General features: G+C 41.1%; 1 protein-coding gene across 2 annotated transcripts in view; it reads right to left on the bottom strand.

Annotated features, from left to right (window-relative positions):
* Nucleotides 1-4,702: 4,702 nt before the first annotated feature.
* Nucleotides 4,703-21,713, bottom strand: part of LOC138746019 (protein mono-ADP-ribosyltransferase PARP12-like) — a 32,195-nt gene continuing 15,184 nt past the window's right edge. The window contains exons 6-12 of one of the 2 annotated variants that reach the window (XM_069903698.1): nt 20,354-20,522; nt 17,201-17,285; nt 16,307-16,403; nt 15,934-16,027; nt 13,211-13,341; nt 8,734-8,888; nt 4,703-5,383 (exon numbers count right to left, since the gene is read on the bottom strand). In XM_069903698.1, the coding sequence (XP_069759799.1) occupies nt 5,115-5,383; nt 8,734-8,888; nt 13,211-13,341; nt 15,934-16,027; nt 16,307-16,403; nt 17,201-17,285; nt 20,354-20,522 (1,000 nt within the window). In that variant the 3' untranslated portion in view covers nt 4,703-5,114. Of the gene's footprint in view, nt 5,384-8,733; nt 8,889-13,210; nt 13,342-14,577; nt 15,589-15,933; nt 16,028-16,306; nt 16,404-17,200; nt 17,286-20,353; nt 20,523-21,713 lie in introns of those variants that run through there. The other variant, XM_069903699.1, reaches the window with a different exon arrangement.

Below are 21,713 nucleotides of genomic sequence, written 5' to 3' on the forward strand. Positions count from 1 at the left end.
TCTATGTCAGTGACAGTCAGTAATGGTACATTCACCACCCCTCCCCCCCACCCCAGAATTTAGCTGAATTCAAAAATACTGACTGGAACATAACATGGCTGCGAAACTGCGATTAAATTTTAGAGACATGCAGTCTCAAAGTTTGTTGGTCAAAAGCATAAATATATTTAGCACTAACTGGAAAGAATGATAACATAGAGTAAACATTAGGAATTAATTGGGAGAAAATTCCACAGAATCGTAACATAAAATGAAAAAAGAATAACAATTCAGTTGTCATGGACACTGTTGGATTAAGAAAGTTTTCTCAGAGTTTTGTGTATTGTAATCTCTGTGGGACCTTGGAAATGCGGGTTGAACATCAGAGTGGAACAGGTGGAGGTTGTGGGGGTGAAATTAAGACTTTTGGTGAGACAGCGAGTTCATTCCCAGCTGTGGCTAAAGGTTGAGGTTCAGGGGTAGGCAGGACATGCTCATGCTGTGGTGATATTTCCTGGGCTGACACAGAATCTTGCAACAGATTGAGAAAAGGGTTGTATGTGACTAGCAGACGATAGTGGTTTGAGGAAAGGAGTTCGTTAACTGTACACTGGGCAAGACAAGGTCACGGAGGGAGACAATGTCCTCTCCCATCTGGATACATAAGCATTGCTTGGATTTGCGCTGAGTAGCTGCACTCTTTCCACAAGTTGATCAGATTTGCAGAGTCCAACATGTTTTCTCAGGCTGGCAAAGTTATCCCAGTTTTCTAGAAAAAATAAAAATACTCTGAGGGCTTTCATTCGTAGCTGTGCATAGGAAGGAGGGAATTGAGTGTAGCGCTTCTGGCAATATGGCTTGCCAGAGGCTGATGGGGTAACCTTTAGATTTAGTACAAGTGTGACAGTTTTCCAAATAGTGGCATTACCCCACTCCACTTTCCATTACCATGTGGTATAATCCTAGTGGTACAGCTAGTAGCGATGCCCTTTGCGAGGAGGGCTTGTCCTAGCTCAGTGCTCATAAAGGCAGATTCTCCGTTACTGTGAATAAAGTCAAGATAACCAAACATGCTATAGATTTTATCAAGGGAGAGACTGACAGTTGAAGCTGATGCATCGGCACAGGGGATAGCAAAAGGAAAATGTGAGAATTCGTCTATAACATTAAGGAAGTAAACATTTTTAATGTTAGATGGTAGTGGTCCTTTGAAATCGACACTGAGGTGCTCAAAAGGTCTGGTAGATTTAGTAAGGCTGGACTTGGAATGCTTGCTTAGCCAATGTGGTGACATTGTCCAAATAGAGAAAGGTGGCCTGTAAGTCATGTGTGTTGCTACGAGCCCAGAGGACCCCAAAACCCAGCAGCAATATTCACCAAGACAAATGGTTACTTAAACAAAAGTTGCTTTTAATTATCTTTAAACATGAAAACAGAATCACACTTTAACTTAACCCCATTCTAATTCTAAGTGCACGTGTATGTAATGTATGTGTCAGTTTTGAAAAGTTGTTTGGTTCACAGTCCAATCTCACTTTTCATTCCTCCAAGTTCTCTGGTTGCAGGCAATTCTTACACTGTGCACAGAATTTAACACTTATCAAGTTCACCAGGCTTTTGTGCTTGAAAGGTAAATGGTTTCCACTCAGTAAGGTTCTTGTTGGCTTTCAGAGAGAGAGATTTGTTGCTTGCTGGACACCCACAAATGATGTACTTCCATCAGCCACTTCAGTATCTTGCTGAAAAAACTATCCCCAACAGGATTCTCCAGATGATGACCTCTTTCTTTCAGGTCACCACAGAGTTCCTTTTTGTTTCTCTTATTTCAACTGAAGCATGTGGCAGCCAGTCCTTTCCACCTGTATGAACCACAAGGGCTTTGACGAGGCTGAACTAAGCACTCACAACCCATCTTCCAAATGGGATTTTTCCACAAGCTTGCCAGCCTGTCCTGTTCCAGTCCCAGCTGTTGCTGCTGACTGTAAAACTGCAGAACTGAATTTACACTCTCTCTGAGAAATATCCTGTTTATTTCCCTCTGCTTGCAAAACCACATGACCCTCTTAAAACAGCAAGTTCCACTCCAGACAGTCTGCACCTCAAATGAGTTCTTTCATCTGTTGCCTTTTTGTGAAATCTCTTGGGCACTCTCCAAAGCTTTTGCAAAGGCTCTTGGACCCAGCCTGTTTAGCATGAGCAGAGCTCCAGTATTTTAAATGAGATCTGTTTTAAAGTGTTTTTATGTGACCTACACTAAAAAATCGCCCCCAATTTATCTCCCAAAAACATATCTATATACAATACAAACACAACATAATCTGTCACAGCATCTACCAACCTATCTATTTCTCTCTGGAAAACAGATACTCCATTGGTAACTCCAAACAGTCTACAAGATTATGAGATTATAGGGTGGACAGCCTGCACCTGTTTCCCAGGGCTGGAATAGCAAACACCAGAGGACATACTGTATGTAAAAAGTAAAGGGAGGGAAGTTTAGGGGAGGCATCAGGTATGATTGGTTACATTATAATTGATATTATGTATAGATGTTTTTGGAAGAGATGGATTGTGGGGGGTTAGTGTAGGTCACAAACACTTCACAAAACAGATCTCATTTAAAATACAGGAGTTTTGCTCAAAACAGACAGTCTGGGCCCAGGGCCTTTGTAAATGAAAATTGCTTTACTACAGGTTTTCATAAGGAGGTGCAAATAGAAGAACCCGAGGTGTTAATTGGACCTACCATGGAGTAATGGATTATTGTTTTGAAAGCAATAGATGAACGGACTCAGAAGTTTGCATCTGGTGCCGCAATCTGTCTGGTTGCAGTTTGCTGCTCTAAGGTCGTGTGGTTTTGCAGAGAGACCAAACAAGCTCTGTGTGTGTGTGTGTGTGTGTGTGTGTGTGTGTGTGTGTGTGTGTGTGTGTGTGTGTGTGTGTGTGTGTGTGAGAGAGAGAGAGAGATGAAACCCCATTATGAAGATGGGTTGCGAGTTCTGAGTTCAGCCTGTTGAAAAATCCTTGTGGAAATGGCTGGCTAGAGTGTTTCACCTGAAATAAGGGAAACGAAAGGAACTCTGTGCTGACCTAGAAGGTTATCATTTGGAAAACCCTGATGGGGCAAGTTTGTTCGGCAAGATACTGAAGTGACTGATGGAAGTAAATCAGTTTGTGTGTGTCCAATGAGCAACAAATCTCTCTCTGAAACCAACAAGAAGCTTCTTGAGCAGTAACCAATTACTTTTCAAGCACCAAAGCCTGGTGAAAATTCATAAATGTTAAATTCTGTGTACAGTATAAGAATTGCCTTCAACCAGTGAACTTGGAGGAATGAGAAGTGAGATTGGACTGGGAATCAAAGATCTGAACTTATACACACATTACATACACGGATGCTTAGAATTAGAAGGGGGTTAAGTTAATAGTGATAATTTAAAGTTTGATCCAGTTTTTATGTTTAAAGTAAATTAAAAGTAACTTTTGTTTAAGTAACCATTTGTCTTTGTGAATTTCTATTGCTGCTGGGTTTTGGGGTCCTCTGGGCCCGTAACATAGGGTTGTTTTTTGTAATATTTAAACACAGAGTTGTGGCTGATTGAATCCTTGCCAGGGATAGAGGTGGAGGCTGAAACACTGGAGGCATTTTGGAGGCTGAAACACTGGAGGCATTTAAGAGACTCTTAGACAGGCAAATGAATGGAAGAAAAAGAGGGTTACAGGTAATTCTTCTTTGGCTTGGCTTTGCAGATGAAGATTTATGGAGGGGTAAATGTCCACGTCAGCTGCAGGCTCGTTTGTGGCTGACAAGTCTGATGTGGGACAGGCAGACACGGTTGCAGGGGAAAATTGGTTGGTTGGGGTTGGGTTTTTCCTCCTTTGTCTTTTGTCAGTGAGGTGGGCTCTGCGGTCTTCTTCAAAGGAGGTTGCTGCCCGCCGAACTGTGAGGCACCAAGATGCACGGTTTGAGGCGATCTCAGCCCACTGGCGGAGGTCAATGTGGCAGGCACCAAGAGATTTCTTTAGGCAGTCCTTGTACCTCTTCTTTGGTGCACCTCTGTCACGGTGGCCAGTGGAGAGCTCGCCATATAACACGATCTTGGGAAGGCGATGGACCTCCATTCTGGAGACGTGACCTACAGCAGCATGGTTTCGATGCTGTCGGCCTCTGCCATCTCGAGTACTTCGATGTTAGGGATGAAGTCGCTCCAATGAATGTTGAGGATGGAGCGGTGGAAGCATTCTAGGAGCCGTAGGTGATGCTGGTAGAGGACCCATGATTCGGAGCCGAACAGGAGTGTGGGTATGACAACGGCTCTGTATACTCTAATCTTTGTGAGGTTTTTCAGTTGGCTGTTTTTCCAGACTCTTTTGTGTAGTCTTCCAAAGGCACTATTTTCCTTGGCGAGTCTGTTGTCTATCTCGTTGTCGATCCTTGCATCCGATGAAATGGTGCAGCCAAGATAGGTAAACTGGTTGACCGTTTTGAGTTTTGTGTGCTCGATGGAGATGTTGGGGGGCTGGTAGTCATGGTGGGGAGCTGGCTGATGGAGGACCTCAGTTTTCTTCAGGCTGACTTCCAGGCCAAACATTTTGGCAGTTTCCGCAAAACAGGACGTCAAGCGCTGAAGAGCTGGCTCTGAATGGGCAACTAAAGCGGCATCGTCTGCAAAGAGTAGTTCACGGACAAGTTGCTCTTGTGTCTTGGACTCCAAAAGGCTAGTTTTGTAAAACAGATAGGCTTTTATTAACATATAATGGAGACAAGTCCATGCTGGTCAACTGTCCTGAACTGGGGAGTCACAGGTACAGTCAGCCAATGGATGTGCCTGAACAGAAAAATATTTACATATAGTAGTTTACTACAGGTTGCCAATGCAGAATTTTGTATTCTCTCCCTCATCCTCTGTTTAGTTAGTTAATGAAAGAATTTATAAGGGTGCGAATAATTTGCTGCCATCTGCCCTGCATTGGGGATTGCAGTCTGACCTCATGATCACAAATTCATGAAGGTTTATTTTATGGTAGGTGGCAGTATGATTAATAATGTGCAGGCCATCACCAATTATGTCTGGTAGCAGTAGGAAACTTTGAATTCCCAAAAAGAAAATGTTGATTTCTAAACTGCTCAGGCTCTACAATGAGTTAACATATTCAATGACATATTCTGGATAAATCTGATGTTTCTCAAATATAACAAAGACAGAGGGATCACTGATGCTGTCGACACAGCTGTCATAGAGATTGAGCCTTGTGCCATCCTTAGATGGGAGCTGGTGACAATTTCTGTGTCCTTGAGCAGATTCTCCCACCAACACCCGTGCCATGATCATGATGTTGCACTCTGTTGTCGACTCCGAATACATGTCAAAACACCAAGATGCTTTCTCAGCAAAATGTATTCCTGTAAATGAAAATAAATTAATTGACTTGTTGATAGTCTATGAACAGCAAATAAAAATGAAATTTCTTTTTGATAAGTCACTGAAAAACACTTGTAACAAGAGCTCACAAGAGTGGTTAATAGAAAGATGGCAGAAGGAGACCATTCAGTCCTTTAGCCCATGCTTGCTCACAGGTGAGCAATCCAATCAGTCCAATTCCCTCTCATTTTTCTGCAGCCCTACATCTTTCTCTCTCTCTTACATGCTCATCAATTTAATAAAAAAGGAATAATCAAGTAATTTTCACGTTGGAAGATTGTTTACTTGAGATGCGCCACAACAATTTACAGTGATTTACATTATAACTTAACAACGTAGATGAATACCATCATATCCAACCTAGCTTGGTGTGCAAGTGAACTGGAAGGAAAAATCTGCAAAACCACTGCAACAGTAAATTGAATGAACTGCGGGGGGAAATGCAGTAGTCATTTTTGTGTGGGGAAAATTCTTTAAAAACTTCAAAAGAAGATGGTGGAGGAACTCAGCATGTCAGGCAGGATCTGTGCAGGCAAGGGATAATCAATGTTTCAGGTCACAACCCTGCATCAGGACTGAGGATGTAAAGGAGAGATAGCCAGTATAAAGAGACGAGGGGGAGATGTGGGAGAATAGCAGGCAAGTGATAGGTGGATCCAGCAGAGAAGAGGTGGTAGCCAATTTGAGGAGGGAAGGATGGAGAAAGCGACAGATGCTGGGAGATGATGTGGAGACTGCAGATGATGAGACAAAGCTTATAGTGGAACCAAATATAGTAGAAAGATGGTTGGAAAACAGAAACACTACAGGTCGGGGATAGGGGTCCCAGAGAGTTCAGTGCATGATGGACCAGGTTTTGCTCTAAATTCCAGCATTAGGAAGGAGCATGCTGTGTTGTCCTTTATTATTGGGTGAGCAATGTGGTTAGAGTACAAAGGAAGGAAATCATGTATAGAATGGTACGGTCTCACATCAAATTGTGGTCACTGTGCCCACTTGAAAAAACTTACCTGCTCCTTTTCTCCATGTTGTGTCCCAAAGCCAATCTTTTACCTTGCTAATGTTATATTACCTTGTTAAATTCCTATGATGAGGGGCTGTCACATTAGATGACAATGAAGGAGATTGGACTGTATTCACGATTTTAGAAGAAAAGTGAGTTAGTTGAAGCGTACATAATTCCAAAAGATTTGACAGAAGGGATGGTTACAGTAGATGTTAGTTCCTCAGTTAATCTAGCACTGGATAAAGGAGGTTAGCCATCTAGAGATACATAGAAATATCTTTATGCAGAAGCCTGTGAATTTTTGCAATTTTTTAAATCGAGGAGGGACGTTGATGTTCTGTCAATAAACAAACAAGACTGGACAGATTAATAGTTCAGTGTAGACTCGATGATCTGAAGGGCCTGATTCCGTGCTGTAATGTTCTGTGGTTCCAAATGCAGTACTGGCATGCATAGATGTTTGTACACCGAGGGAATCAGGGAGAAAAGTGGATGAGGTGCAGGAACAATAATAATCTCATTGAGTGGTTGAGAAGAGTGAAAGAGAGGAGCTTGCTGATTTTATGTCCTCATTTATTCTCCAGTTCTCTGTAAGCAGAAATTTTGATTTGAAAGTCTGGCGGGAATGTTTTGGATATACTTTCCATTTTACTTTCCCGAAGGTTCAGTTTCACTTTGAAGCCATCCCCATGGAGGCAGGCTTACTTCTAGTACAGCTATTATTTGAGTTTGACCTTAACAACAAATGTCAGCAGGAAATTCAAGCCACAGAAGTTATACAGTAGGGAAACAGCATTCAGCCTAACTCCTGAACTAACTTCCTGAACTAGTTCCATTTCTCTGCATTCGACTTGTATGGCTTGAAACCTTTCCTATCCATGTATTTGTCAAAAATGTCCTTTAAACATTGTAATTGTACCCGCAATTACTACTTCCTCTGATAGTTCGGTCCATATACCCAGCACTGCGTGGGAAAACTTGGTACCCAGGTCTCTTTGAATCTGTCCCCTCACAAACCTTTGTTTTCCAGTTTGTGGATTCCCCTGTCCTACAAAAAAATATTTTGACCATCCGTCTTATCTTTATCCCTCAAGTTTATAAACCTCTTTCAGGGCATCCTTCTGCTTTCTTTGCACTCAGGAAAAACAGTCGCTATCTCTTTGTGTGGCTCAAGCCCTCCAGTTCTGGCAACAACTTTGTGAATCCTTTCTGTACCCTGTCTAGCTTAGTTTCATCTTTCCTGTAGCACGGTGATCAGAATATCAAATACCAAGCCAAGTGTGGAGTCTTTTCTTGAACAGCTAGAAACATTAAAAATAAAAAAGGATTTCATCCTTATTTCAGTTTTAAGTAATGATATGGGGTGAGAGCCATAATTAAACATTTCTTTCTCATACTCCTGCAATGATAAACATCAATTGCACCTTGTGACCTCCGTCAGTCATGGTAGACCATAGGTACTGCACCTCTGGTAGTAACTGGAGTGGCCTCTCCAGGGCGCAAGCCAGGGCAGAGTTGATGTAGAGGTCCGTCAGTTACCCATGCAGTAGGGTCCCCCTCTTCGTGCTAATGACAGGTACAAAGGAATGACAAAAGTCGATACAGTTTGGTGCCAGCAGCATAGCAAAAGTTGCCATGCCAGTGCTGGGTACAGCAGTCAGCCACCTTCGGGGCACTGTCTCCAGATTTTTCCTCACGGTTTATTCTCAAAGTCTTTCCTATGACCGGGTATAGCCACAAGGCAGCAAAGGTTTGAAGTTGGAGTTTTCTCTCTCCTAGATGAGTTACCATCCATGCTTAACAAGCCCCATCTACCCAAAGCAACTGGTTTCAAGGTGCCAGTGACCCACCTTTGTCCCTTCTCCTGTCAGTGAGAACAGCTCTGCCAGGCACAAGAACTATGCCACACGTGAAAGTCAGGAGTTGGACTTGGTTGTCAGAAGCTGCAAGCCCCACAACATGAAGAGCACTTGTGTAGCAGTGGGTGGTCATCCCCACTACCACCCTTCAGCTATGACAACCTTTAGAGCCTAATTGCACTACCACCACAGACATTAACCAATTGATTGGAGATTTTATTGCTCAGTGTCTGAGCACTTACTCAGAAAATGGGAATGAGGACTGTTGCATGTCATTTATAATCACTTTGTACATCTTTCAATGCCTTTTCTACTTCAGTTGACAGTTAATATGATTCAAAGAGTTCACAGTGGTGAAGATAAAATTACAATTTAGTTGGGGTCAGAACACATCTGATGTACCCAATTAATTTTCTTTGTAGGTTAATGATAAAATATAAGAATTAATTAAAGCAACAATACCAACCATTTCCATATAAAGTTCCTTCATGTGTCATGATTCTCCAATCAAAGTTCTGGTTGCAAATGGCATCAACAATGGTGGGAGTTGTGATCCTATGAAAAAGATGTCGCTCATTCACATTTTGGAATCCATTCTTTTTCTTCATCTGCTCTTTTTTCCTGAAAACCAATACATGCAAAATAAAAGCAAATTCAATGCCAAAATTTTCCTTGAGAGTTACAAGAGATTGGTTTTGAGTTTATTATCTTATGGGATCTTATTTATAGAATCTTTTTGTACCAATTTTTTCTAGACTTTTCACAAAGACATGCTTCAATGTTAACCGTCTACATCAAGTTACCCCAGTGTAGACAAATGGCAAGAGAAGGGGAGTTGATGAGTATGTGGGAGGGAATAAATTGCAGAAGATTGGTCTGCTGGATGCCAGCATGAAATGATGGGCTGAAAGGTCTCTCTTTGTGGGAATAGGCAAGCAAACAAAATTCTGTCCTGAGGAGCTATTGATTGTAAATGAACAAGAATACTGAGCATGTGATTTTTTTTCCACCAAATGCAATTTGAAATCATTGATTGAGTATATGAAAACTCCAATAATCCACAATCCCAAAGTTCAGAAACCATCCCAGGATTTAGCATCTAGGTTACATTGCGTGACAACCCTGAGATTCTTTTTTCCTGTGGGCCAGGCAGAATTTCAGAATTTACAAGGTGTTATTTCCTGTGCTTTTTTTTCTAATTTCCCATGCACACATTTCCCACGTTGCCTTTAAATGCTGTCTTGTTTCTTGTGTTCCTTAAAAACCAACTGGGCTCACTTGCCACATCCTCATTAAACTTACCAGGACCTGTTTCCCATATTCATCATGCACCCTCGGTAGTTTTGTGCTGCCAAATTTGTTCTTGGTTTATCCCATTTAGTCGTGACCCACAACAGTGTGGAGGGATATCTAGTGCAAAAGCTAGACTTTGTCTCCCTGTGGACTAATGTTATCAAGGCAGGTTCATCTGCCACAGGTTGATGCAGATGAGGAGGTCAATTAGGTTTACCTATTCAAATTAGTTCACTTACCACAATTTGCAGAACCTAGTTAGTCTGTGAGAGTGGTACCAAGCCACTCTTGATGATGGATCTAGAGGACATGCTGTGCCCTTTCTACTTTCAGTCCTCATTGCAAGAGTGCTTCATCAACTGAGAAAGGATGCTTGGAGGTATTTAGGAGAAGTCTTGCTCAATAGAGTCAATATTGACTACCCATGGGCCACACCTCTCCTACAATGTTGTCACCTCTGCAAGGTTTGTCCTGATAGTAAGACTGGATGCATATGGGGATTATAAAGTAGGGATCTGTTACATTATCTGAAGGGCCCATATTGTGCTGTAATGCTCCATGTTCTATGTATGATTCTGCAAGTACAACATGCTGGGGTGTTGCTCAACTAGGACGTGCACAGCTCTCCTAATCTGGACACCAGTTCCCTGGAGCTTGCAAGGGAAAGTTTGCAAAGTCTCCATGACAAGTCACACTGACTGGGCGGAGTGTGACTTGTCATGGAGAGGACATAGACAAGTGGTCCCTCTGTTCTATTCATTTTTTGATTGATCCGCAAGACCATAAAAGCGAGGGATCCATTCCAACAAGGCTGCTTTATTATCCTTTTCCATCCCATTCTCCTGCCTCTCCCTGTAACATTTGATTCTTTTCCTGATTAAGAACCTATCTACCTTTGCTTCAATATACTTAATGTCTTGGCCTCCACAGTCATCCATGGCAACAAATTCCATAGATTCACTGCTCTCATCCCTGTCCTAAGGAAATTTCTCCTCATCCCTGCCCCAAAGATATCTTTTTGTAATCCAAGGCTGTGGCAAATTTGCTCAGCCATTTCAGAGAGCATTTAAGAATCTGTTACATGGAGTCACAGACAGACCAAATTAGATAAGAATGACAGATTTCCTCCTTTAAAGAATGCTGGTGAACCAATTATTATTTTTTTAAATAACAAGCAAGTGGTTTATATAAACAATATGACCAAGACTAACAGATGTTTCTCCAAGTTCCAGATTATCCAAATTTAAATTCTACAGCTATGGTGGAGGATTTGAACTGGAGTCTCTGGCTTATCCACGCTATCAAACCTCGCTAAGGCTGCAGCTGATGCCAGGGAAGAGCAGCAGGAAGCCCGAGGGCCTGAAGAGAAGCAGGACAATGGGGGCTGTCAGAGAGATGTTCTTGCTCAGCATCCACTGACTCATCTCCTAAATGAACAAAGAAACTCGCTGATAAGATAGAAGGTTCATAAAGAACCTGAAAAATCCTCTTGTGCAAACCCAGTGATCTTCTCCATGGTCCAACTACACCAATTATAACATGGAGGAGTAATTTGCTTCACCAATTATTTAAATGGATGTTAGTTTCTTTGATGCATAGTTATTTGAGTTATAGTTCCTTTGTTCCCTATTGCCATTGTCTCTTCCATATCACAGTGTGTTTGGCTTCCCTTGGATGACATCCAAAGTGCCTGGAGAAATGAGAACTGGGCTTGAGATTCTGTCGTGAGTCATGCAAATTTTACCATATAGCTTGTTTTTGGCTGAAAACTATCCTAAAGCTGTTTCACACCAGCTTTTTGTAATTTGTTGTGCAGAACTTAATTAGAAGCTCTGGTGTAGGCAACTTGGGCTCTTTCCAAGCCTCATGTGGCCACTAATTCTGTATGAAGTTCTGGTCTCAAATGTGGAAAAGCTGGAGAGGGTGATCAACTCATACTTAAGGAAGTGGCTTGGTCTTCCCAGGTGCCCCCGCAGCAAAGGAGTCCTAGAGCTACCCATGACCAGTCTTTCAGAGGAGTACAATTGCACCAAAATAAAACTGGAAATGTTAACAGAGGTGAGTGATCCATTTGTAGCTCAAGCTGCTGTTATCCTGGATACTGAGAGGAAATGGAATTCATCAGAAACAACTAAGCAAGCAAAGGCGGCACTTGAGCAAAAGGAACATAGTGGAGTGAGTGCAGCAAAGGAGGAATGGTCTTGGTCTTTGGGCCAGTACATCACCCTAGAACAAGGCCCTTCCGTCTCAGAGTCATAAGGCTTTGATGCAGGAAATACGTCGGCAGGAGGAGGCAGCAAGTTTCGCTAAGGCTGTCACTCAGGCAAGGCAAGGGCAAATGGGTGAGATGGGAGGGGGTAGAAAAAAGGAAGATATCCTGGAAAGAGCTGGGAGAGATGGGAGACATTTAGGACAAGCTTCACCATCAGGGCTGCATACAATGTCTTGCCATCTGCCATGAATCTCCAGAGGTTATGGAGAGGACCCTACATGCTCCCTCTACCCAACGTCAGCAACACTAAAACCGCCTCGTCTGATCTTAATGTGGCGATTCTGCCTTGACCCTCACCTTCCTGGTCAATGGGATGAAGGGGGAGGCACAGAATTGACATTTGTCTGCCGCTATTCCAGCACTGCTGCATGGGACTGTAGCACCTGGTTGTGATTCCAGATGTATCGGCCTTGAATGAGGCTGGTCTTGCAGCCCACCAAGGATATCATAGATGCTCTGTGGTTAGTCAAAGATGGCTTAAGGTGGCATGTGATTGGGGGGAAAAAAGGAGATTGAGAACCACTAATCTAGACCTTCTAGCTAGATGTCACTACACTTATCTGATTCCATTCTTCTCTAACCAGTTTTAACCAAGGAATCACCTATCTCAACCGCTCAATCTTTAGAGAAAGATTAATTAGTCATTTATGCCAAATGCTGCAGCAAGGTTACGAATAATAATTTATCACTGCCCCCCCGCCTCATGATGGATGTTACGACGCTGATAAATTCAGTTTCGAGGACCCTGGCTGGGCAGAAACCTAATTTGGGGGATTTAAATCTGAAAATTGTTAAAGTAGATTTCAAACTAGGGATAATCACCAAAAAGAAAAATCAGTGCCTACTTCCAAAAATTAAGAGAAGAACTCCAAAGGTCTCTAGCACAAATTCATACAAATGGAGTACAGAGATTTATGTAACGATGAGGCCAAATTATTTTTTCTATAATCTCTTGCAAAATTATTTTCCTTTTTCACATGTCAGAATGCAAGCTTTGCCACATTCCCGCCCTTGGCCAAAAATGATAGTTCTAAACATTTGAGGAAATGATAGGTATCAGATCCAATGCTAAACCACTGGGCATCATTATAGATCTCACTTTTATTTCTATTAAAATGCTAAAAACAATTTTTAAACATTTGCAATAGTTTCTCTTCCACACTTGTACAAATTCATGTACTCCTTGTTCCTCAGAAGGAACAATAAGTGTGAAACATTCATCTCATCACTGTGTCACACCCATGAAGACTACCTCTAAGTGATACTTATTTCTGGAAGCTTCTGTTATTGACCTGGCTTCTGCATTGAAAGATTTGTAATTGAATTTGTCATACAAGTTATCTAGGTCGATAAATATCATGTCTAATATTATACTAACCATTGAAATATTTCCCAAAGTCCAAGGTTTTGGATTCTCTCGATTTTTTGGATTCTGGTTGACTGCAAGCTGCTCTGGAAAAGGGATTCGATCTTTTTGTACTCTTCAGAGGACTGTGCGATCTGAATACACTGTGAAAGGAAAGCAGATCATCAGTACAAAAGGACAACCAACTAAACATTGCTCAATAGGGGTCACTCTGCAATTTCACACCCCCAGGAAGAAAGACAACAGCAAAAATCATGGGCTTGAAACCTTTTATTTACTTTCAATGAAATCGTAGGTTGTATAGTAACACTCAGTGACAAAAGGCAAAGGAGGAAAAACCCAACACCCAACACCCAACCCCAACCAACCAATTTTCCCCTGCAGCCGCTGCAACCGTGTCTGCCTGTCCCGCATCGGACTTGTCAGCCACAAACGAGCCTGCAGCTGACGTGGACTTTTACCCCCTCCATAAATCTTCGTCCGCGAAGCCAAGCCAAAGAATAGTAACACTATACTGTAGTGAGATACATCAGTTAGTTGAGTGGTGTCACAACAACAACCTTAGCAAAATTTAGGAAATGATTGGGAACTTTAGGAAAGGGAAATCAGGAGAATATAAACCAGTCCTTATCGAGGTGTCAGCAGTGGAAAGGGTTAAGAACTTAAAAGTCCTGGGTGTCAATATGTCCATTCGATGAAAAGGCTACACTTTTCAAGGAGATTTGATATGTCACCAAAGACTCTTGTAAATTTCTACACGTGGAGAGCATTCCGACTTGTAGTATCACTGTCTGGTGTGGAGTTGCCAATGCACAGGACAGGTAAAGTTGTGAACTCTGTTAGTACTATCATGGGCATCAGTCTTCACTCTATAAGAGGCAGGTCTCAAGAAAACAGCCACAAGTTAAATGGACTTAATCCTAATTATTCAAATAAGTGTTTTTTTTCTGTGTCCAAGTTCAATTTTTTATTTTTCACACTATGAACCATACTGACCAAAATACACACAAACATTTCCCTCTTGAATATATACAGTGTCATTTTCTCTCCTTTTCCCCCCTCCTTCACCCCCCCTCCCCACCGTTCAACATATATGATACATTAAACCCATTAAACAATGTCATCTCACAATGAAAATAAATAAGAAATTTGTGTCATCTACTTTTACACACTGGGTTTTTGATGTGCAAAAGAAATAGGGACATTTTTTTTGCATTCCCTGTGGTCTTGTGGAAAGGTTTTGGAATGAACGGAGTTTATTACTAGGGCAAATTATGAAGATAAAGATATCAAAGGATCCAAGAATATTTTTACTTGGAGATATTTATGAAAAGGATATAAAATTAAAATTGGACAAATACCAAGAAATTTTTTTTTAAGTTTTGCAATAGCAACTGCAAAGAAATGTCCAGCGATATCATGGAAAGGTGACGGAGAAGTGTTATTAAGTAGATGGTATAACAAGATGCAAAATTGTACACCTCTGGAATCAAGCTGAAAATTTATATACTATTTGGAAACCATATATGGATTTTATGGATAATTTTCCATCCACCTCTTCTATCTTATCCACTCCTCTTAATTAGTAATTTTTAATAACAATTAATGCTAATATTATTGCATATTAAATTATTGGTGTTTCTTTTCTTATTTTTGGGTGGGAGGGGGGATGGGGACAAAATATATAAAAGTACTTTTTTGTATCACTGGCTGTGGATATTTGATTAATGTTTTATTCATTTTTTTCCTGTAATGATGCAAACAATTAAATAAAATTTTAAAACAAGAAAGCAGCCTCTATCCTTAAAGACCCTCACCATTCAGGCCATGCCCTCTTCACTCTGCTACCGTCAGTAAGGAGGTGCAGGAGCCTGAAGATGAACACGCAACAGTAGAGAAACCACTTTTGCCCCTTCCAGCATCAGATTTCTGAATGGACAATGAACCATAGACACAACCTCACTTTTTTTCCCTCTTTTTGCACTAATGTAGTTTTATAGCAATATTTATCTGCAAAACTGCCGCAAAACATTGAACTTTGTGACACGTTCATGACAATAAATTCTGATTCTAACTGCTGGAGAGCAAAAGAAACCCATTGCTTTAACAACTTGCTCTCTTTCAATAATTGTAAACAAATTGAGAAGCAAATAGAATATTGGTTGGAGTCTAGAAATTCCATCAGCTTTGACTGGGCAATTAATTTACCCCAATAACAGATCAGAAAACACTACTAGCAATAAAAGATTCCAAATCAGAGATACTCCAATGACAACATCAAGGAAGCAAAGATCGGCAACCATGCATCTACTACACAGTCTTGTACAGAAGTTCCAGGTGATGCACCATGGCAGGTGCCCTGTTGTAGCTACTTCAGGAGAACATTGATGCTGGAAGAAAAATAGGATTGACACATCAAAAGTAGTCGATGAAGACTTTTTGTCCAAAAGCACAGAGTAGATCCAAAATGCCTCAGTGTTTAAAAGGGCCTTTGAAGAGTCATTAAGGAATGGTCAGAATATGATCAGCAGACAGGCAAAGAACTGGCGCCATTGTACAATTTTCTTTTCATCAGCACCTTGAAAATGCTGCCAGACATGTTGGGTACTTTAAGCATTTCTAATGCCTCAAATTAGCAGCATTTTGCTTTTGACAGAAACTTCAAAATCTAATTTTTAAAAACTGCTGCAAATTCACTGCCACATCAATGTAATGTGGCAAGTAAAAGTTTTTACCTTGAATCCTATGTCCACCAAAGCTGACTTGTCCCAATTTTCTGGAATATTTTTTGATTCCAAGACATTGGCTCCTTCTTGTGTTTTTGGGGTTCTGCCGCACAAGTAAAGAAGATCAAATAAATAAAGCTACATGATGCAACAGAGAAAAAATGCACATATTTCCAGCATGTAAGTATGCAAATTCCTCTGATATCTGCCTTGGGCATGTTTACCTAGCAAGTGTGGCAATTGTCTGTGCTAGACCCATTCCAACGCCCCCCCCCCCCCCCCCTCCGGGACACTAAGCAAACAAAAGCAGAAGCAAAATTGTCAGAAGTATTATCTTTGAATAGTTCTTTCGATCATTTAGGAGCTTATTTGGATTCAATACCTTTGTATTTTTCTTTCCACATCTTGTTTAGAGACAAATCTTGGCCTTCTGCGAAAATCAGCATCTCTTTTGAAAGATTTAAAATTCTGAAATATTTCTAAGAGAAGAAAAACTTTAGTACTTCAGACCTGTACAATAACTTCTCATATGAAAACGAAGTCTAAAAAGACTTTCAAAAAACAATGGTCCTGGGAACTTCTCCATCTGAATTAAACTTGTACTACTAAGCTGTTAATTCACTAATATTTTTACAAAACTTTAGAATGAGGAAAAGATAGGCCATATGGCCCCTTCCAGCCTCCCCACCCATTCTATATGACTCCACTCCTTTCCTGTCCCCATAGTCTTTCATTTCATGGTTTTGCAAAATGATAAGGGTGGCATGGGTTGCCACAGTGGTTGGCACAGCACCAGTGATCAGATACCGGATCAGGGTTTGAACCTTGTGATGTTTTTAAGGAGTTTGTATGTTCTCCCTGTGTCTGCATGGGCTTCCTCCCACCGTTCAAAACATACTGGGGGTGTAGGTTAATAGGGTGTAAATTGAGTGGGCTAAAATGTCCTCTTTTCATGCTGCATGTCTAATTTTTTTTTAAATTAAATAATGTGGAGTGAATAGGTCACAAGGAAAATTTGTGGGGAATAGGATTGCTAAGAGAACCACAGAGCTAATCTGGATCCATCTTGTCATTCAGATATATTTTGCTATATTTACCCCTTCCACATATCTTGGAGCATTAAAACTTCCCCCAAACTGCATTATCCCAGTGTGGACACCTTTCCTCCATTGTTGCAATTTATTTACTGCAGACACATGAAAATATGAATCACATTTGGATAATATTATGTGCTTATTAACTTGCAATAAAATAACACAAATGACATTAAATGTACCTTTAAAATTTGGTTTTCCATTGAATTCTCCTTCACTGTTTTCAATCAAGTAGAAATTCTCCAGGTCTGCTGAACATTTCTGACCCTATCAAACATACCAACCTGATGATTATTCTGTTCCCTCCCAGAAATAACAATAAACACACAGCGGTTGACAGTTATGAGCAAATGTCTCAACTTTGAAGCCTAAAATTTAGATTATAGAAGATTAAGGAAGATTGGTTGTTTTGAGAAAAATTATGCCCAGATAATATTTTCCAAATGTACATTGTTGCTGTGGTGATATGTAATTACACCATTATGTCACCAGGGGTCATCCTGGTGACCTTGTATATAAAGCAGTCCAGAGCTACAGTCTAGCCTTCCAGGTTTGTCTGGCAGAGAGACAAGACCTCTTAGTGTATATATTAGTTTATTAAAGCTGTCTTATACTCGCACTGCTGTTGTGGTTATTGTCAGTACAGCTGCTTTCTCTGGAGTGTTGGAGCTGAGGAAAGTGGAATCAATTTGAATCTTGAATTATGAGAGCTATAGATGACAGAGATAATGCGAGTCTACTTCCACCCAGTGAAAAACAAATACCAGAGGGCAGAGTTCAAAGAAGGTATACGAGGCAAGCTTCCCTTCAAGGTCTCAAGCAAGAGACCAGGCAGCTGCCATGGTCCACAATCCTACCAATGACATAGATAGGAGTAAGAATGAGGTCCTGAAAAGGGAATAAAGAGAGTTAAGAAGGAAGCTGAAAAGCAGGACCTCAAGGGTGGTAATCTTAGGATTGCGGCCTGTGCCACACACCAGTGAAAGTAGGAATATGAAACTGTGGTAGTTGAATGTGTGGCTTAAGAGTTGGTGCCAGGGGCAAGGGTTCAGATTTGTGGATCATTGGGATCTCTCTGGGACAGATCTGACCTGTTCAAAAAAGAAGGGCTACACTTGAACTGGAGAGGGACCAATATCCTGGCAGGGAAGTTTGTTCGAACGGTTGGGAGGGTTAAAACTAGCTTGGCAGGGGAATGGAAACCAGGTGGTGAATATAGAGAAGAGAGCAGAAGGTAGAAAGTATGATGCAATGTGTTGATAGTTTGTGAGAAAGGACAGGCAAATGAGAAAGCATAAACGTAGGCAGATGAAAGGTTTGAAATGTGTCTATTTCAAAGCAAGGAGTATTAGGAACAAAAGAAATGAGCTTAGAACATGGATCAGTACATAGAATTACAATGTTGTGGGCTTCACAGAGACTTGGCTGGTGGAAGGACAGGATTGGCTGATGCAGGTACCAGGTTTTAGGTATTTTAAAAGAAATAGGTTGGATGTAAGGTGGGGGTGGGAAGAGTAACATTACTGGTCAAGGATAGTATCACAGCTGTAGAAAGGGAGGATGCTGTACAGGGAATGTCTACTGAGTCAGAGACGGTGAAAGTCAGAAATAGGAAGGGAGTAATCACTGTAAAGGGGGTAGCCTATAGGCCCTCAAATAGGCCTCAGGACACCAAGGAACAGATAAGAAGGCAGATTTTGGAATGGTGTAGAAAATAAAGGATTGATGATATGGGAGACCAACTTCCATAATATCAACTGGCACCTCTCGACTACGAGAAAGGCAGAAGGGGCAAAATTTGTCAGGTGAGTCCAATAAGGATTCTTGTCACAGTATATGGACCAGCTGACTAGAGGAGAGGTCATAGTGTATATAGTACTGAGTGATGACCCCGAACAGGCGCTGGACGTCTCGGTGGGGGAGCATTTCAGTATCAGTGACCACAACTCCCTGACCTTTCTCTTAGCTATGGACAAGGTTAAAAGCAAACAAAATGGGAAAGTGTTTAATTGGGGAAGGGCTAATTACGATGGGATGAGGCAGGAACTAGGGAGAGTAAATTGGGATCAGATGTCACGGGAGAAAGCACTGAAGTAGTGTGGATAATGTTTTGTGACCAGATGTGTGGGGTTCAGGATAGGTTTGTCCTACTGAGACAGGGAAAAGAATGTAGGAAAAGGGAATAATGAAGCATACATTGAATTTAGGAAGCAAAAACAAAACAGGAAGGGCTCATGAGAAGAATATGATAGCCAGGCTGGAGCTTAAGAAAGGACTTAGGAGTGCTCAAAGGGGGCATGAGAAGGCCTTGGCAAGCAAGATTAAGGAGAATCCCAAGGCATTCTATGCTTACGTGTAAAACTGAAGGATGAAAAAAATGAAGGTATGGCTGCTTAAGGATAAGAGAGGAAACATGTGGCTCGAGGTGGAGGAGGTCCTAATGAATGCTTTCAATATTCACCAGAGAAAATGACCTTGATCAAAGTGAAGTCAAAATAGAATAGGCTTGTGTGCTGAACGATGTTGAGATTAGGAAAGAAAAAGTGCTGGATCTTCTTGAAAACATTAAGATTTATGTCTTCGGAGCCAGATGTGATATACCCCCGGAAGCTGTGGGAAGGGAAGGAAAGAAGACATAGCTGGGGCATCAGCTATGACCCTTCCATCCTCCTTGGCCATAGGGAGTATACTGAGAATTAAAGACCGGCGAGTCCTATGTCACCGTCAAGGGTGCAATTGATGAAAAAGTTGAACTACACTGCTACTGAAAGAACAGACAACCAGACAGGTTGAGCTCAGTGAGCAGAAAACTGGTTTACTGGACTTGTACTCCAAGCCCGGACCTGGCTGAGAACTGCGCTGGGGGTGGGGTGGTAGGGGGGGGGGTGGGGGCTGACGTCACTCGGGCGTCACGTTGTTCCCCCAGCGTGGGCTTCTGAGCCCGGTGCTGAGAAGAAGGGGAAACCCCCGATGGCCCCATTTTGGCCGGCTGCCCCACTGCGTGGATTACAAGTGGGGCCAGTTCACCTGCCTAGTGGCATGCCGCCACAAACTAATATATATGTTTACACTTTGTGAGTGCAAAGATATTCAGTTTTAAATTGATAGTTTTATTAAAAAGATAAAATTTTAAAAATCAATATTTAATATCTTCCTGTTCTTAATGCACTTTTCTGCAGATAGTTTGCTCTTGTTTCAGTGCCAATATTACACCTATATAGCAAGTTGAAAATTTATCTCCAAGGTACTATTTTGATTAGGCAAGGAGTGAGTCTACAAAGTTTTTAGAATTGTTTTTGTTGATCAGGGAAGGAAAAGGAACAAAAAAAACGTACCTGGTTTTCATATTCAGTCCATGTTCCAAAATCATTCTTTGCATACCACAGCCATTCAGTGGTCAGGATGTAGTGTGGGGGCTTAGTAACAGAGGATGCAGTAGAGAGACGCCTCACCTGGTAAGACTCACACGTCATTGTCTCAAAGTTAATGGGAGGAATCGCTGAGCTGTTAAAATAATTTGGAAAAGAAAATTTGGAGGAGAGATGGTCCAAGTCTTTAAAATGCGAGAAATTATATACGGTTAAGTGCAGAAACCAAAGGAAGCATTCAAGATTACACTTTGCATCTCCTGGCAGAGTAATGTAACTGTAGAACAAGCACAAACAAATTTATTTAATGTAAATAGACATTCTGTTTTGTAACAGGACTGTTAAGTACAGGGGTAAATGATGATAGACATTCACCAAATATTCCATGTTAAGATGACAACAGAGCCAAGATTGACACATGACACAGGCCAGCAGGGCTTGTACATTATGAAGATGTAATGATCTCTAGATTTTTTTGTTTACTTTAAAATGCTATGATGGATGTCAGTAATTTTCACCAAGTTAAAATTTTTTGCCTTGAATTGTATATGAGGTGGGTAAGAATTAAGTAGCCTTTTCCTTCTCCACATATTAATTTAATTTTAGTGTTAATCTAAAACTAACATGTCAGTATTTGTTCATAGTACTATGGTCACTTGAAAACTTGAGCTTCCAAATTGGTGATTTACAAACTTTTACTTGCCACTCGTGGTAATTCCTTACTAATCACAGAGCACCTATGGCATCGAGTTTATTTAAGGTGGTACGTGAGTGGAAAGAAAAAGTTTGAAAATCACCAATTTGGAAGCTCAAGTTTTCAAACCATTTGATTTTTAGCACAAAAAAAAGTCAATTTTACATTCAGGCATCAAATGGAAAGTCTCGCTCAGTATCAACTGGAAATATATATTTTTTTAAAATCAAGTAGCAGATAGTGCAACAACTTTGCAGCACCAGTGATCGGGACCAGGGTTCGAATCCTGTGCTGCCTGTAAGGAGTTTGTACTTTCCCTTAGTATCTGCGTGGGTTTTCCATGAAGACTCTAATTTCCTCCCACCATTCAAAACGTACCAGGAATATAGGTTAGTTGGATATAAATTGGGCAGCATGGACTCGTGGATTGAAATGGCCTGTATCTGTGCTGCATGTCTAAATTTTTAATAAACCTTATTGTTACAGAATCCCCATTTGTTTCCATTGCTAATGGTTTTAATGAAATTATCCCACTGAAAGGATAAAACACATGCCTAACATTTGCAGTATGAACTAATGGAGACACATTTGGATTGATTAGGCCCTTTCAAACTGCCGTGTAAAATGGGGTTA

The sequence above is a fragment of the Narcine bancroftii genome, chromosome 11 (genome assembly GCF_036971445.1).
Source record: "Narcine bancroftii isolate sNarBan1 chromosome 11, sNarBan1.hap1, whole genome shotgun sequence".
Taxonomy (NCBI): Eukaryota; Metazoa; Chordata; class Chondrichthyes; order Torpediniformes; family Narcinidae; genus Narcine; species Narcine bancroftii.